General features: G+C 35.8%; 1 protein-coding gene across 1 annotated transcript in view; it reads left to right on the forward strand.

Moving 5' to 3' along the window:
* Positions 1–17880, forward strand: part of PDZRN3 (PDZ domain containing ring finger 3) — a 277947-nt gene that overhangs the window by 23849 nt on the left and 236218 nt on the right. The window contains exon 3 of the mRNA XM_074284090.1: positions 491–598. Coding sequence (XP_074140191.1) covers positions 491–598 — 108 coding nt within the window. The remainder of the gene's footprint in view (positions 1–490; positions 599–17880) is intronic.

Here is a 17880-nt window from a genome sequence, read left to right on the forward strand (position 1 = left end):
TCTAGTGTATTTAAAAAGAATGGGAGCTTCTTTCTCCTTTCTTGAAATGCATCCACCTAGTAGGTTTGTGCAACATCCTGAATTTATTTTTCCAAATGATTTTGTTTGGAAACACCACATGTTTGTGCTTTTAAATTTATAAATACATCTGTAAATTAGTGGAAATTTAATCCACACACTTAGATGAAACTCATTCCAGGGCTGTTTTGAGCAAAGCTCATGTATAAGATAAGAGGCTTCTGTGAGCCTGTTTTAAGCCTTGTGATTTTGGAAAAGGAAGTTATACAGCAGTAAACTGTCCTCCTTCTCAGAAAGTCAGAGGCCTGACTCATCACTCAAGGACCCAAGGAGGCTTAGAGAGAATGGGGTTTGTTCAAAAATGCTTTCCCATAACTACTTTCTCTGTTGACAGTAGGAATTATTGTCTTAGGCGTATGAGAGTTTATTTCATGGAAAACCTAATATTATCTTGTTTTCTTTACCTCCAAAGGATAATCAAGAGGGATCATCCAGTGAAGGAATTTTTGTATCAAAAATAGTTGACAGCGGGCCAGCTGCCAAAGAAGGAGGGCTGCAGATTCATGACCGGATTATCGAGGTATGTGGAAAAGTGGACAGTGCCTTTTCATACTCTGAATGCCATCTCTGAATACTCACCCAAGGTAGCTTCTTTGGAGGAGGGCTGATGGAAATGAATAAGGCAAGTGTTTGGAGGAGACAGTCAAAGTGTGCTCTGTTAGATCTAGTTCTGATTGTCTTTGTACTAAGAGGAGGTCTTCTCTAAATATAGAGGAGCCAAATTATGAGTAGCATGGTTGACATTTCTCTCTCCCTCTCTTAAGGGGGGCATCTTTTTGGTATATTCTACTTGGAGTTTTGTTATGAAACCAGTGGGAATCAGGATGTTAGTTAAACACCAGATGTGAAATCTCTGTTGTGTAAATTGGGACTGTTTTTATCTTGGTTGCCAAGGTACTTTTCTGTAGGCTTTGGAGCCATTCTGAGGCTTCCAAAGTTCAGCATACATGGGTTACGTGGCATAAATCACTTGTCTGCTTTGCTCTTGTGCTTCCTTTTATGCTTCTCATAGACAGTCTTCTGATGGATGTGTAGGGAAAAGTCCCTCATCCACAATTATCGTCAGCATGTTCATCTTCATTTCTGTGCTGCACTGTATCAGTTTAATTTAGCATTCGCTGTACTAGCATATCTCATGATCTAGCCCTCTTTCCCATTGGCACTCTTCTGATTTTGGGAAAAACACTGGGGATATTCTGAGTGTTAACTGGAAGTGAGTAAGTTTTCTTGAATAGATTTATTTTGTTTTTAATGTTGACAATTCAACAATTGAACGATTTCTACAATGTTATTTTGAAAAATTTCTTAGGGTCAGTGTTGTATCAGTAGAGTTAGAATCAGTGACAGGAAGGCCTCTTGTTTGGACTACTGTCCTAGCTTTCAAATTCATTTCTCTCCTTCATATTTCACCCCTGTACAAGCTGCCAAAAGCAGAGGTCTGGCCATGTTTCTGATATATATACATGCTTAGTAAACTCCAGTGGCTCCCTATTACCTCCAGGATCAAATATAAAATTCTCTGTTGGACAGTTAAGGCTCTTTCTACATATACAGTCTTATTATACTTGATTTCCTTCTGTATATTTAACAGTTAAGATGCATTGGCCCACTCAAATGTGATATTCCATTTCCCATCTCTTTGCTTTGCAGTGTTTGATCCCTCCCTCTCCCCTGGCTTGGATCACTTGATTCTCCTTATTTTTCCCTAATTTCCCCAGCTTGCTTCAAGCCTCAGTTTCAGAATTATTTTGTACAGTTGGTCTCTCTCAGAGCCTCCAACTTCTAATGCACGCAACACACACACACATGTGTTTACCCATCATATATGTGACTGGTTTTGCCTTTAATGATGTCTGGCACATAAAGTCTTAATGACTGACTAGCTGACATTAATTGCTGTACAACTCTGGATAAGTCACTTCATTTTAAACACCTTTCCATATCTTCTCAGGACTTAGCTACTCAGCCAGAGAAGGGTTGTGATGTGCTTCTCCTGGGAGCTTCCCAGCCTGAGAAAAATCACAGCTCCTTAATGGATCTCTGGTTTAATATTTAAAGATGTAAACTCAATATTGTTGGCTTTTCTAACAAAGCGGTCTAATATAGCGGTCCAGGAAACTGAAGAGTGGATGGATTCTTTGGAACTTGAATAAACCATCTGTAGGGGAAAAAAAACAAAAAAACAAACAAAAAAATGAGCTTTAGCTCTTACCTTTATGTTCATATAGTGCCTTTATTTAGAAGATCATCATGACCTTTTCTGCATTCAGTGATGTACCCAATAGTTTTGAACACAAAGTGGAGAGCTCAGCTCTTGCCCCCCTATTGGAATACAGCTACATGTTCCTCCAAGGCTGGCAGGAATTGGGCAGCCCACAGACTAACTGTCTGAACTCTCCCAAACTGATCATAATTGGAGTTTTTTGTTCCCTCACATACATTTGATTTCTTTTTAAAAACAATGAGGATCAGGGATATTGCATCTTTTTTTTCTTTAGTTGCAGAACTCTTTTCTTCAAATGGTATTCATGTGTTCTAGGGTAAACCTCTTTCTGAACACAGAGGGTTTGATGTCATTAAACAACAATTTTCCTGGGAAGGACAGCCTTCATTAGAGTTAAGATGTGTACTTACTGCCTGTTTTGGAAAAGAAGCAATTTTGTGGGCCTATTGTTCAAAAAGATAAGTGAAGCGTTTGTTGCCAAGGAAATGGTCGTACAGCCAGTTTTCTAAGTAATGGAATTTCATTGCTCTTATGTTTTGCAAATGAGAAATATACAGCTGTGGAGGATTTGCTTTTGGCAAAGGGCAGCCTCTATTTGAATTTTCAGTACAGTTTCTGGTAAGCCCCTTTTTCCTTCAGTCAGTTTGTGAAATATGAATCGCATTCTTGTGCCTGAATGAAAAGAATGGAAGTCACAATAGCGAAATGATCTAGATAATTGCAGTTGACACATCATGCATGTATCAATCAATTGCTAATCTCTTTGAAGCAACACAGAGATTTCAGTGACTCTCACTGGCGCATCTGCTTTGTGTCTTGTTTTAGCACGAGGAATAGCTTTAATATTTGCTATTGCAGCTTCAGGTGGCAAGAGGACAAAGTCCTGCAAAGACTTCTCAGAAGCTGAAGAATGGCAGCCACCAGGTGCTACGTGGGGCTTCATTTGAGGAACAGAGACCCCCTTGGTTAGATTTGACCGCAAATGCGAAGACCCAAGAGAAGCAGAGTATACTGTGTAAAACACTTTATCCAGTTTTTATAGAAAATAATGTGTGTAGTGGGAATTAGGAACAAAATATCATAAGCTATCTATCTATTTAAAAATTGTGAAACAGCAGTGTGCAAGTAATTGGAAAATAACTGTTTTTAATTACTGTCACATTGGACTTAGACATTGGTCCAGATTTTGCCTCTGGCACTTACAAGCTATGTGACACAGACAAGTCGCTCGAACTCTCTGGGCCTCAGTTTCTCTCTTGTAAAGTGGGACGGTAGTATCTGTGGTACCTACCTATTGGGGATGGAATAAGGTTCAAATTAGATATCTCTTGTTAAGTGTTTTTGCAAACTTTAAAGCATCATCAAAATGGAAGTTCTTTTTGTTAATTGTTCTTGAAAAAATATTCTCATCTTATTTGATGCTTTTCAGATAGAAATTCAGTCATTAGATTGCTGATATTCTTTTATACTTATTATTCTATGAGCTGTAACATACTTAATAAGTAAATGAAAATTGCTTTTTTGAAGTTGAATAAAAGTAACAAGATGTAAGTTTGTCTTCCCTTTTTCCTATTCTTCTATCTCTCCTATCTCAATCTGCTTCCTTCTGCTTTGGTAAAAAGGAATTTCCTCACCAGGAAGTGTCTATATCCATTAAATCACTAGTTCAGACCTTGGCCTAGTAGATTGGGCTTAGAGTTGAGAAAATGGGAGTTCAAATCCAGTGTCTGATCTGTATGGCTGGCAAATGTAGACAAGTCTTAACTTCTTGTAATGTCTCTTATCAGCTGTCTAGGATGATAAATAATAGACCCAGATTCTCTGTCCATACCAGTGGAGGGAGTGCCTGCATTGGTTTTCTTCATAGCAATGAAGTCATGAATCTGGACCCATCCTCATTAAAAAGTGCCAGAGTGATTATGGTTCATTCTCTTGTCATTGTTTTGCCTTTTCCTTGTCTGCTTTTGGGAAGTAATTTGAGAATAAGGGACCAGGATATAAATTCCCTAGCTGTCTCTTTTTCTCCTTAGAACAAAACTTCTTAATTTGGAGTGGAGGGGAGTAGGTCAGTCTGTTAAAACTGGGGATCCATTCTCAAACCACAATTAAAAAAGAAATCAATTCTATTGAAATTAAGATTTTTTTTTCCTGGCCAATTTCACCCGCCAATGCAGTAACTTGTTGGTGAAGGAGGTGAGGTTAATTCAGCATGCCAGTTTCAGGGAACTTCTGCCCATCTTCATAATTTCTCTTTTCAAAGCTTTTATCTCATGTCAAGCAATTTAATCTTTCACTGGAAGAGCCAAAGGATCACTTCTCTTTTTCTAAGCATCCCGTGCAAACCCAGGTAAACTGAAACTATGTCACTTAGCTGTTCTAAGTTTCCAAAACTTTACTCGATCTTTGGGAGTTCCTTTATATGGTTCTGGACTATTTCTTTTAAAGTTTGTATTTCAGGTGATATTTAGAATTTTGGTTTTAATTGAACTCTTTTTTTATTCTTGGTTTCTTCTCCTCTAAGATATCCTTCTAGTTCTTTTGAACTGATGGCAACCATAGCTGGACTACTGATGTATATGGTCCAGAGAGCATGAATCATTCAAATAAGGAGAAGTAATTTTGTTAGAGGTAAAATTGTATTAGGATTGTGGTTGGGGGGAATCTGAGAGTGCCAAAGTCTGGTATCCCCAAAAAGGGAGATACAGGGAATGAGATTAGATAGTGAGTACTTAGTATTAGCAAGGATTATATCTTGGATTCTGTTCCTTGTGGTCTAAACTGAACTTGCTTGCTCAGGGTTTGATGATCTGGGAGCAATTGTCATGTATTAGTTTAGCCCTTACCTACCAAAGACTCGCTGTAAGCACCTGTGCTAGCAATAGTAAGTGGATGCTTGCTTATTTGCATGCCTATTAGTCCTGTCTTCCTTCTTTGACCTCTCTTTTCTCTAGTCACTGGACAGCCCTTTAAAAAAATATTAAAAGTTTTGAGTTCCAAATTTGATCCTTTCCCCCTTCCCTTTGTACTTTATTGAGACAGTAAGCAATCAGATATAGATTATACATGTGCAATTATGTATAATATTTCTATATTAGTCATTTTGTATAAGAAGACTCAAATAAAAGAAGAAAAATAGCATGCTTCAGTCTGTATTCAAACAATACCTGTTCTTTCATTGGAGGTGGATAATATGCTTCATCATTACTACTTTGGGATTGTCTTGGATTATTGTATTGCTGAGAGTAGCTAAGTCATTCATAATTCTCCACGAACTATTTTGTTGTTACTGCGTATAATGTTCTCCTGGTTTTGTTCACTTCACTATGGATAAGTTCATGTAGGTCTTTCTAGATTTTTCTGAAATCATCCTGCTTGTAATTTCTTATATCACAATAATATCCCATTATAATTATATTTCACAGCTTGTTTAGCTATTTCCCAATGGATGGAATTCCCTTCAATTTCCAGTTCCAAAAGAGAGTCAGTATGATACAACTGCAGCTTATCTTATATATTCCTGGCTTAGGACCTTAACCATTCTCTGAATGGCTTCTTAAAAAGGCCTGGCCCCTTTCTATTTGAAAACATGTGACAATCTGAAACAAGTCAACTGGAGCTGAGTGGGTTACTTCGCCCACACATAACATCTTCTCTTTTTTGCATGATCATTAATCTGTTTTACTGACGTCTCTTTTTCTAACTATACAGAGTGTTGCAGCCAGCCAGAAAAAAAAGGTGAGAAAGGAAAAAAACATTCTGGATTGATACTTACTTTAGGAGGAATACAGGTTTTTCTTGTTCTCACAGAAATCCGCATTAAAAACCTTTTATATATAGATTTACAATATGCTCTTTGGACTCCATTTCTTTCTTATAAAACAGAAGCTTCTTAAGAGCAGGGATGATTTCATCTTTTGTCTTTGAATCTCCAGCATCTAGCCCAATGCCTGGAACATAGTAAGTACTTAATAAATACTTGTGGATTAATTTATTACATATGGAAAAATTCTTATGAGCATGCTGTTGTGGAACTATTTGCTATTTACTTGGAAGTGAATGTTTATAATATTTATGGAGGTGAATATTTGTATGGATGAGAAATTATATATCCTGCTTAAGATATTTGATACTGATTTGGGTCAAAGAATTTGTTCTCTTTCTTTAATGAATTATAAATGTGATTTTCCACATTCAGACATTCAGCTCTATTGCCAATAATCATCCTTCTGTATAATCTTCCATAAATAAGCTGACATGTGAGTAATGTTATGATTTGGAGACCTTAAGATGTAGGCATATGAGCTGTGTAACCTCCCAGGCATTTGAGGAAGTCAGTCTTTCTCTTTTTTGTTTGCATTAGAGTTAGTTGTTTTGTCACTTCTGACAAGGCTAGTTATGGTATCGTCTAGAAAAAATCAGCCATTCCATTATTAACCATCATTGACTTAAGCCCATGAATGTGGTTGAGTAAACTGTGACTTCATTAGCTGTTTTGTTAATAATAGGAGAGGGCTTTAAAGTCTGTTAAAACACTACAATGAAACTCTCTTTAGGAGGAAAACAACAACAAAATTCCATTTACTCTTCTTTCTTTATATGGGACTAACTGAGAAAAAAGAGAAGTTAAATGGGATGAGATAGATATTGAAATTTCCCATTTAGTTTATGGTGTTGGTGAGGGAAAGCTTTTGCTGTGATCCAGAAGATTTTTTGTTAATTTTCCATTCCGTCAGCGGAGCAATGTAGACTCTGACATTTATATATACTGATTTAATCTGCAAACAAGCTCAGCGCCATACTAGAACATTGAGCGATGTTTTTACTACTAAGCAAGCAGAGATAGGAATAAGATTTTGGCCTGGGCAGTGTTAGCTCACACTGCTGTTTAACAGAGTAGTGGTAGAATTTATTTCCAAGCCCTCCAGAGGAAAATGAGGGAGATGTAGCAATCTTCCACATGATCCAGGATAACTTTCCCACCTCATACCCCCTCCAAAAAACCCTCTAAAATCTTGAAATATTCAGAAAACAACTTTTTCCTACTTTAGTTATATATTTTTGAAAACTCTTCTTTGTTTTGACTGAGGAATATTGGTTCAAATGCTTCTTTTGCAGACATCTTGGAAATTCAGAAGGATTTTTTGATGCTCTTTCTTTATCATTGCCATTGATTTAAACTTCAAGGAGTGGTCTGTTTTCTCATCAAACTTGGGTACTCATCAGCAATGGTGTTGATCACAAGTCCTTCCATCTCATCAATATTATACAGAGTGTTCACTCAGTGGGCCGGGGGCCCTTCCTCTTGTTTTCCTGACGCTGTGAGTGTGACTAGGTGTTCCACAGGAGCTTGTCTATTACTTTGCACTACGTGACCAGCCCACCTCCTTGTCTGGTCATACACCTTGAATGAAGCCATATTAGATCAGTTACAAGAGGGTCTTTTTTTCCTTGGATATTTTAATTTAAAATAACTGTCCTGTCTTCACAGTATCAGTTTTCTCATTCCTCTCCACAAACCATTTCTTCTCTCTTATCCTCATGGCCTTTACCTGTCTATTACACCTAAAGGAAAAGATGGAGAGGATACTTTTGTGAACAATTTAAGTAGTAACTGCCTCAAGAGAATGTAAGTGCTCTGAGGGCAGGGACAGTACAGTTTTTTCTATATATCTCTAGCACCTATCATAGTATAATACAAATGGTAGGTTCCTAATAAATGCTTGTACATTTAGGAATTGAATTGAACAAACTTCCTAGTCAACCTTTGAGAAACTCATTAGTGAGTTATTGCAACCCAATTAAGTATTACTAGTATTAGAATCGTTTTTTTTTTAATTTGCAGGGACTGCCTCTCAATTCTTAACCTTTTCTGTGGTATGAATCACTTTTTCAGGAATTTTTTTTTGAAAAATACATAAAGCACATCATTTGACAAAGGACACCAAATATGGTGATATTTAGTTATCAGAATTTTTTTTTTATACATAAGCTCACTGACCTCAGGTTCAGAATCCCTGGATTAAATGCTGTACTTTTATACCCAGTGGAAAAAAAAAAAAACAATAACAAAGCCCTTAATGAATATCTTCTTCTCTTTTTCCTCTTCTTTTTCAATTGGTTTCAGCTGGTAAGCTGTTGTAATTTATTGTTACTGAGGAAACCAGTGTTTTTTATTATCAATTGATTCTTACAGATATGAACAATGTGGCATGTGAGATTCCCTTGTGCCTGTCCCCAACAAGCAGGAAGCTTGACAAAAGAAAAAAATAGATCGTAAAAATGTCAAACTACAGAAAGAAATCTGTGAAAGCTTCTTTAAAACAAAACAAAAATCTTCCTCTTCCAAAGTTTGTGCTCCAGTGCAGAATTCCTAAAGGCATTTATTTCTTGCTAAAACTTTTGCATCAGGCTCCTTGAAGGTTTTCCTTCAGAGAGTAACTAGGTCTGATTCCTTGCCCATTTTAATAAAAGTTCACAGCATGTTGACACTGTGTACTTTTATAGGAGTTTTGAATTCATCAAAGCTTTAAAACTATCCTTCCTGGTTATCCCTTAATAGAAAATTTTAATTAATTCATCCATAAGGCTTTGCAAAATTTAGAAAATCTAGCAGTGATTATTCTACTTCCAAAGAATTTTTTCCCAGAGCAGGCTGAGGGAAGTAAAGGAAATCTACATGCAAATTCCTTTGGAAGAGGAAAAGACACCGTTCATACATTTAGATAATATATGGCTTTTAGAAATTATGCAAGCCCCTTTTGTAAATTGTAATTAGATACTTTTTCTAGACTTTTGGATCCTTCTGAGAACATTAACATATTGAATTGTATCTTAGGCCCCTTTCTTCAGTGTTGAGATTTCTAGTGGCTGCATTTTGAATCATTCCCTGTGCATAATGCACCATTTCTCCCCCTTCTCCTGACAACCCTTGTTGACAGCTCCTCTCCCCGATGTCTTCCTGTTCCTGTGACTTTTAATTCCTGTTCTTCATCAAGGCTCCCCTTTCCTGTCAACCCCACCAAGTCGTCAGAGGGCTCTGGCATACAAAACAAGCCTAAAATAGGTGTTCCTAACCTTTTTTGGAGTTGTGAAGATAAATCACATTTCTTTGGATTCACCATACCCACACTTTTTCTCCCCCAAAGTGGAGCCTGGGGCACGCGTTACAGCTTTCAAATTAAAATAAATTCAAATGTGCTTCATGTATTTTGTAATATCCCATGAGATAACCAGAGAAACCTTTCCGTATCCTAGGACCACAGCTGGGAATCATTGCTTTAAGTACACTCTTTTCTTTTCCTGTGTCTTGAGAACTCTTATTTGAAAATTCATTAGCCATCATGATATGGTTGGAATACTCACCAAAAGATTTGAAGGAGGTGTTGATAGGAAAAGGAAATGATTTGTTGAGTATGAGTTCTCCATTTTAGAGCAGAGGAAAGTTAATTCATCCTCATGTTGGTCCATGTTTGTCAGTCAATTAAAAAAAGTAGACTTAGGGAAAAAAACCTAAATTATTGTTTGCCCAAGGCATTGAGCAAGATATAAACAAGAGAATGTCCCTACCTTCTAGGACACTATAATCTAATTACAGAAATAAGACAAATGCTCAAGAAAAGATAACAATCATATGCCACATTGTAAGTGATACATTCCGCAAAAAAAAAAAAAGATATTGAACATAAATTCTGGGATAGCAATTTAGAGGAGAGATTTTTTTTCACTTTATATTGGAGGTAGAAAAATGATAGGCTTTCACATTTCATTTTAATAATTAGACTTTGTGCCATCAAAATTGCTTTTTCTTTTTATAGTATTACAAAATGTTACCATTGAAAAGGACCTCATTGAAGAGATATTCGAATTATACTCAAAAAGGAGTTCCTTTTATAACCTATCCTATCAGATTATATGTAGGCTATATATATATGTATATATATTACTTATAACCTAGCCTTGAAGACTTCCTGTGAAAGAGAGCCCACTTTCTCCTAGGCTAGCCCTTTCTGTGGTTGGGGAGTTTTGATTGGTAGGCAGTTTTTCCTGGTAGCAAGCCTAAATTTGTTTCAATTCAATTTCAACTGTCCAATTTTTCCTCCCTTTCGCAGACTGCTCTATGTCAGCATACTTCTAGTTCCTAAAACATCTTCTATGCAAAGTACTCAAATTTTGGCACCATCCTAATTACACTACAGCTCATCACTTAACCATGTCGTCCTTACCTATGAACAGAGCAGAACATTGCAAAGTAGATAGCATTCTTTTTTGTTTGTATATTGACTCTTTTTTTTAAAAAATTATTATTTATTTTATTTTTAATTTATGGAAAAAATAATCATTTCCATATACATATATATAATTTTTAAAAGCACATCTTTACTTCAGATCTTTTATGTACATCTTGCTATTCTTTTTAAATATATAATAAAGTTATTATGTAAATTTCTTTTTTTTCTTCTCTCCTTTTTCCATGCTGTAAACTCAGATATGTCTATTTATGCAAATATTATGTGCCTAATTCTATTTATCAATTCTTTCTTTTCCTTCATATGTCCTTTGAATACCATTTGAGAGTGATTGGCTTAAAGATGAAAAACTCATGGGACAACTTATGGATTCCAGTTCTAGAATGGGAAGGGAGGCTATCTATTCTGATACACAGAAGAATAAACTGAGGCCATTGAATGTTAAGTGACTTGTCCAGAGTCATACCAAGTATAAAATCCACCAACTGAACAGAGCTAATGCTCTTTGAATTATATTCTTCTGCCCTGCCAAGTTTTGTAAACTTTAGAGACCTAGACCACTCTCGATCTGTTTTCATTTCTAGATTAGCAGTACTTGGAGTCTTTATTAAAAAACATTTACTGCTTCTCAGATTCACAATCATTTTTAATTGACCACATGTGCAATGTTACCACATAGTTTCTCCTATGGCTTGTGAATGAGCTGTTTTCAAATTAAATCAAAACAATCCTACAGGCACGTCAGGTTTTTGTATCATGCATGGAGAGAAGTGAAGTACCTTATAGGAAAGGTGGCAATTTTCTAAAAATGTAAGCTTTGGCAAGCTCTCAGCCAAATTTGGCATGGCACATTTTGATTTCTGGAAACATGGTGCATCATATTCTAATTATGCATCTTCACCAAAAGAGTGAAAGGGAAGAAAATAGTGTTTGAGTAAATATGTAATTCCGAATTGAATTCCACCAGTGATGTTGGCTCTCCTGTGCCTCAAGGATGAACCAGGGTGCTGTTTGTTAACATGCAATTAGCAGAAAGGGACTGGCCTGAGTAGCAAATGTCCCTCCCAGATGACTCTTATTTTCCATAGTAATCACTGGAGTAGAATAACCACTGATAATGCTGATAGGCCAGATCAGAAATCAAGACTCAGAATTATTTTACGATGTTCTTATCTCACTCCAGAGAATTCTTTAGTAGTTGGAAGTAATAATAATCATTGCCTGATGTCATGTTTGGAAATTTGACATTTCTTTTCTTTTTATTCTGATGAAACTTTTATATGATATTATTTTTGACTGCTTGAACTTTCTTAAGAATTTTAGTATTTTGCCTAATTCTCTAAAACATGCTGTTGGTATTTTAATCACATTAAGTCTATATGTTAATTTAGATAGTATTGCCATTTTTTTTCATATTAGCCGAGTCCAATCATAAACATTGAATATCTGTTTAATTATATTGTTACTGCTGTAACAATTAATGTACTTTGGTAGATTAACTCCCAGATTTTTTATAAATTTCATCATTAGCTAAAATTTCTCTTTTCATCAATTTTAGTGTTTTATTTTTCATTGTAAATAAATGAATAAGTTGATGAATTGGGAAGTGTGTTTTTCTTTTTATTAATAATAATAATTTATGTTATTATATATATAAATAATAATAAAATAATGCATATTATTATGTTACTTTGTAGAAGTAATTGAGTAATATTTTGGTTATTTTCTTGGGTTTTGGAAATTTTTGGAAATTTTGGAATTTGAAAAATTTGGAAAACATTTGGAAAAACAATTTGGAAAAAATAAAGCATTATAAGATAAAAAATGTGTATTTAGCATCTGATTTCACCAATTTGGGAAACTCTCAGATGAGAAAAACCCTTTCCAAGGATACAGATCAGCCCCCCTCCCCCCCATCATTTAGTCATACTTTTGGTGTTACAGTGATGGAAACTTGAGAAAATTGAGTAATAGCAGAATTTCATGGATGAAAAATACCTTGTTTGGTTGACTTGTGCATTCACAAACATTTTTTACTCTATTACTTATAGCAGAAAATTGTCTGTTGGTTATAGATTACTATCCATTTTCATCACTTTGTCTCAATCCTTTAGATCTAACATAGTCCAGAACTCTTTTTTTTTTAATTCTTAATAGCAACAGTTTGAGTAAGCCACTATATTCTGACAAATGAAACTTCAAATTTATTTGGAAATATGGTGATTACTTAAGAGGAATCTTGGTAGATGGAGGAAAAAATCCTTTAACATGATATCTTCAAGCATTTGCCCACATGCTTGGCTTCAGTATGGTTTTGGTTATGAATTATTCATTTGATGTCCATTACAATTCTGTGGATTAGATTATGATTATATTTTGAATTTAGCTTTGGGCAATTTAAAAGTAGATCAGATAAAATTATAGAAGAAATAAAAGAAAAATCTTGGCATATGGGTGGCAAGAATGTTGCTTTTTTATTTTTTTAAATCAAGAGAGCCAAGTTTTGTTCTCTTTTCTATTTGTCATCTATCCCTACTGTGTTGTTTTTCTAGCTCTCAGAAAATGGCATAAGTAAAGTGTTTATGTGGTTGTTTGACTCCTTAGATTTAATAGAAAACATAAAGAATATAAATATCAAACTCATTTCTAAAGAACAATGAATGAAATATGGACTTTATTTAAACTGACTTCTCTTTTCTTTATCTTAGCTTAACCTAAGTCCTAATTATTAAATTTATGTAATGTTTACTTTGGTTTTTGAACAAAAAATTTAAAGTGTTCAATTCATGGTATATTTTTGTTTAAATTCATCCCAGTTGTATGCATTTTTGTTGTTTTTCAGTCACATCCAGTGATTTGTGACTCCAGGGACTTCATATATGACTTGCCAAGAATCACACAGCTATGAAGTGTCAGAATCTACATTTGAACTCAGGGCTTCCTGGCTTCAAGCTCTGTGCTCTCACCACTGAACCACCTAGCTTGTATGGAATTTTTTAGTTTTAAGACAAATATAAAAAAGCATACATTTGAGAAAAGGAAAATATCAGATGCTACCCCTTTCATATCCAATCTTTTCTCATGCCATTTTAATTAAAATTGAAACATAGGAATAAAACTAGTCAGAAGGGTATGAAGAGTAACATCATTTCATATTTTGGGAGGTCAGGCCTTTCAGACATTTATTAAGATTTGGCTTCTAATCCTTTTACAATAGTTTGGGAACTCTTAAGATTATAAGTGAACAATTTAAGCATTCTGAAAGTACTGTGATGAATTTTGTTTTTGTTGTTACTTCAGTCATATCTGACTCTTTGCAACTCTATTTGGGATTTTCTTGGCAAAAATATTGTTTGCCATTTCCTTCTGCAGCTCATTTGACAGATGAGGAAACTGAGGTAGGCAGGGTTAAATGGCTTGCCTAGAGTCACCCAGCTAGTAAGTATCTGAGACCATATTTGAATTCAGGAAGATGAGTTTTCCTGAATCCAGACCTATTAGTCTATGCAGTGTGCCATCTAACTGCCCTTTATGATATATACTGTATACTATATTCTCTCTCTTTTATAAATGGAGAGAATATTTTGTCATTTGGTATCATAGGATCATAAAAAAGAAGGGATAGTGAATAATTGCATTGGTCAGGATAGACTAGACCAGTGGTCCTCAAACTTTTTAAATAGGGGCCAGTTCACTGTCCCTCAGACTATTGGAGGACCGGACTATAGTAAAAACAAAAACTCACACTCTGTCTCCGCCCCTCAGCCCATTTGCCATAACCCAGTGGGCGGCATAAATGTCCTCAGCGGCTGCATCTGGCCCGCAGGCCGTAGTTTGAGAACCCCTGGACTAGACCATTATGGGATCTCTCAATGCCACTGAAGTCATCCAGAGAGACCTTTAAGCCACAGGAAGTGAACAATTCATTAAGGAAATGACTTAGGAGGTCTAATGATTGGGATGGTAGTATGATTCTTTGGTCTTTTAAGGTGATTTATACTTGTGTAGGGACTCAGGCTATAACTCAGAAGCTAACCTTCCTACCTCACTAACTTGTTTGTACCAGAGACTCCAACACAGGAAAATATTGATTTCCTGAATTGTTAGTACATCCCATTCCAATCCCGGGATGACTGTTTTTATTCATATATTTTTGTATATATTAATCTACACACATGTTTCTCTCCCTTAATATGTTAGCTCCTTAGAGGGAGATCCTTTTTTTTTTTTTTTTTTTTTTTTTTTTTTTTTTGGTATTTTTATCCCCAGTATTGAACAAAATGCTTGGCACATTGCAGGAAATCTCATACTTATTGAATTGAAATAAAGATTAACAGTAACAACTTGCAAAGCTGGAAGTAAGTTTTTTTCTTCCAATGCTCCATTGGGAACTGGGTAAGATATTGGCTACTTCTTGTAAGAATTGTGGTCTTTAAGTTAGCTTTTATAAGTTTTTATTTAGCCTCCTTGTAAAAGATGTAAAGAAATTTCCCAATTAAAATATTGCTTGAAAATTTGTTATTGGCAAAAATAGACACAGCCTAGGCAGCCCTTGAACACTTGGGTGTTCTAGAATGGAGGGAGTGCCTTATTTAGAGGTTTGGCAAGGGGCATTTCTGGAACTGTTGGCTAAAGAGGAAGCCCACTTTTAGAGTTTTCTTTTGATTGTAATATTAAACCACCTTCTTTTAAACTTTCCCTTTTACAGCTGATTCTTTCCTTTTTGTCTTGCTCCCTAGCCTTTGGTTGATTAGCTTCACAATCTAGGAGTCATCCTGGAATTCTTCACTCTCTCTCACTTCCTGTAGCATCTCCTGAATACATCCCCTTCTCTCCTTTGACACTGCATCATTGCAGTGTAGCCTTTCAACACTTCATCCTTTGATGGTTGCAATACCCTGCTGGTGGGTCTGGCTGCCCCAAGTCTCTCCCCACTACCATTCGGCCATCAAAGTGATTATCCTAAATATAAGTCTGACCACATTTCTCTCTCCCCTAGACCTGCAATAAATTTCAGTAGAATTGCCTCCAGGAACAAGTAAAATTCCCCTGTTTGGTGCTCAAAGTACTAACCTAGCCTCCTCCTATTTTTCCAATCTTCTTACATCTTACTCCCCATCATATACTCTTTGATCCATTGACATTGGTCTCCTGGCTATTTTAAGAAGAAGACATTCCATCTCTCTACTCTGAGCATTCTCTCTAGCTCTCCCCATGCCTGAAATGCTCTCTTTCATCCACTCTTACCATTAGCCTCTCTGGCTTCCTTTAAGTCCCAACTAAAATCCTACTTTCTACAAGATACCTTCCCCAACCCATCTCCATTGATTTCCTCACTTATTTCCCACTGATCCTGTATATAATTTGCTTTGCTTTTTTAAAAATTTTGTCTTTCTCATTAGTTTGTAAGCTCCTTGAAGACAGGTAATTTTTAAAATCCCCATTAGTTAGCAAAGTAGCAAAGAGAAATATGATAAGTGTTTAATAAATATTTATTAAAGTTTAGACCATGGATCTCAGTGCAGAGTCATTCATTTTATCTTTCAAGTGTCAGTGCCTCCCAAGTACATTGGAGAGCAGAAGTCTGAGCAATGAGTATTTCTTTTAGACAGGAGGGAATTGGATTTCTGTTCTCCATAAAGTTAGAACTCTGACAAATACAGTGGGCCATGTGGGAGCTAAGGCGGTTTATAATTGAGCTCACCCTCTATTGGAAGTCACAGGTAAAAGCTTGCTAGGTTTGTTAAACATATGAGTCATGCTTCGGAGTAGACTTTGGCCCTTCCAGCTCTGGGAATTCTTTATTCTAGAAGAGATTTCAGAATTCTTGAGTTAGAGGGATGGAATAAATGATCTGCAAGATCCCTTCTCCCTGGGAGTTATTCATTCGGTATGATTGCAGTTTTGAATTTGTGTGATTCTGTGCATATCTGTATAAAGTAATGAACATTTATATACTACGTTCTTTGGAAGAGCTCAAACTTAAGATCCACAGGTCATATGTGCCTTGGGAAAACAGATCCAAATGGGATGGTATCAAGCCAGTGTGAGAACATGACCTAAGGTTATGGACTGTTTAATATATGTATTGGAAAAATATGCACATGCACATACATATACACTCACATACACACACCCTTCTGGGGGTACTTGCTTCTTTTTTGAGAGTATGGTGGAAAAACATATGAAATTATATTTATACTAGGTGCAGGGGGAACATAGACCCCAAGAAAAGGAATTACTGTAAGTAAAAATCTAAACCCTGGATTCTTTGAAGATAACCCCCCCAAAAATCTTTTTTTTTCCTTCAGGAAACAAATAGATGTAGCACCAAATTGTAGTATGGTACAAAGAGTACTAAATTTGGAATTACACAATTTGGATTTTAAATTGTGGCTTGGCCATTGGCTACCAATGTGAGTTTGCACAAATCACTTAACCTTTTTGTTCCTTAGTTTACTCATTGGTAAAATGAGGAAATTAGACTAACCGCCCCAAGAATCCTTGGAAAAATACATTACATAAATGGATTTTTAATGTTTAAATTTTTTTTTTTACTTATAAGTCACCATTTTAGAAGTTTTTGTTCTTTTCCCTTAGTTACATTTAGATAAGAAGAAATCTGCTGGTAACTCATTTTATGTTAACCCACCAAGTTTCTTTTAGATTTTGGTATATTTTTATTATGTCAAATTGAGGAGCATCCAAGCCTGCAATACTTGGGAATATTTAATATAATCAGTTTCATTGGTCTTCTAATCTCTTTAGTACACAAGGACCCTAGTCTATGGTCACCAGTCATTTCTTTAGAATTAGCCCAGTTATCTTGGGATCCCATGTTTTCATTGCATGTGAAATTAATACATGCCTGCCCTTTCTTAGTGCTACCATTCCTCTTAGACAGCTTAGCCATTTGGTTTCCTTAAGAATTTCCCTGTAAGGTTCAGGAAATGATGCTTTTGTCACAGTTGCTTAATTAAAGAGCTGTCATTGGAGCGATAAACCCCAGTTGAATTGACTCAGGCTGTCCCTGGAGTGGAATGCAAATGGAAGCTGGAAATGGAGGTCTTGGGAAAGGTCCTGCTTGCCTTTTGCCACCAGGCCAGCAGTCACAGAAGGTCATTCATATTCAGGAGGAATTAGATGAGGTAGGTGAGCCTGTAAGTGAGAGAAGGCCCAGGGAAGTGAAAAAGCCTTTTTTTTTTCTTTTAACTGTTAACTAACTGCTAATAAAATTTAAGGTTGTAGTTTAGGTTGAACCAGGCTAAAAATTGTAGATAGTTTTTTTTTTTTTTCTTTAAGCCATTTTAGTTTTTCTCTATAGTAGGATGA

Source organism: Sminthopsis crassicaudata, chromosome 1 (assembly GCF_048593235.1).
Source record: "Sminthopsis crassicaudata isolate SCR6 chromosome 1, ASM4859323v1, whole genome shotgun sequence".
In the NCBI taxonomy this organism is placed as follows: Eukaryota; Metazoa; Chordata; class Mammalia; order Dasyuromorphia; family Dasyuridae; genus Sminthopsis; species Sminthopsis crassicaudata.